Here is a 760-nt window from a genome sequence, read left to right as displayed (position 1 = left end):
ATTTCCACCAGGTCCACATAACGAGCGGTGTTGTTGAAAACACGTAACATCGGCAACCAATCCGTTAGAATATCCGTTTGTCTTAAAAATAAAATTGTTTACAATCAGTATATTGATAAGAAAGAAGAAAGCAATACCCCCAGCAATGTATGTGCCTGAGGCTCGAATGCAATGGACATTCAAACCTATGCCACCGGCACTTTTCGATATAATCGCACATTCTTTCAATGTGTCGTATATGCCTTCGATGCTGTCTGATTTCATTGTGATCAGAAAACAACTGCTCAACTGCGGTCTGCATGTACCAGCATTGAACAGCGTAGGCGAAGCGTGTGTGAACCATTTTTCTGACATCAAATTATAAGTCTACAAATTGTACAAGTTCTATTAGAAAATCAATGCACAATTCGTATAATTGAACGTAAATCAATATAGCTGCATTACTTCTATCGCTGCGTCGATGTCATCTTCGTGAATGCCAATTGCAACACGCATTAGCAAATGTTGAGGACGCTCTGCGACTGAAAAGTTATTCAAAAAAGAAAACATTTTACTACTTGAAATGATAATTTTGTTTTTTTGCATACAAATACCTTTTCCGTTGATTTTCAACAAATAAGATTTTTCCAATGTTTTGAAACCGAAATATGAATAACTGAAATCTCGATCGTATACAATTGTAGAATTTAGACGCTAAAAATAAGCACATACAAACCTATATATAGAAATGACGAAACTACACTTGTAAAATTTATTCCAT

General features: G+C 35.4%; 1 protein-coding gene across 1 annotated transcript; it reads right to left on the bottom strand.

Annotated features, from left to right (window-relative positions):
• Positions 1-8: 8 nt before the first annotated feature.
• Tsp_15521 (ribonucleoside-diphosphate reductase large subunit) lies at positions 9-693 on the bottom strand (the record flags this gene model as incomplete). The annotated part of the gene is made up of 3 exons (XM_003370879.1): positions 9-366; positions 445-521; positions 594-693. Coding segments are annotated over 3 exons (535 nt in total), but the record flags the coding sequence as incomplete, so codon positions are not given.
• Between the last annotated feature and the right edge of the window lie 67 nt (positions 694-760).

Source organism: Trichinella spiralis (genome assembly GCF_000181795.1).
Source record: "Trichinella spiralis strain ISS 195 chromosome Unknown Scfld388, whole genome shotgun sequence".
In the NCBI taxonomy this organism is placed as follows: Eukaryota; Metazoa; Nematoda; class Enoplea; order Trichinellida; family Trichinellidae; genus Trichinella; species Trichinella spiralis.
This window is presented reverse-complemented; position numbering and strand designations above follow the sequence as displayed.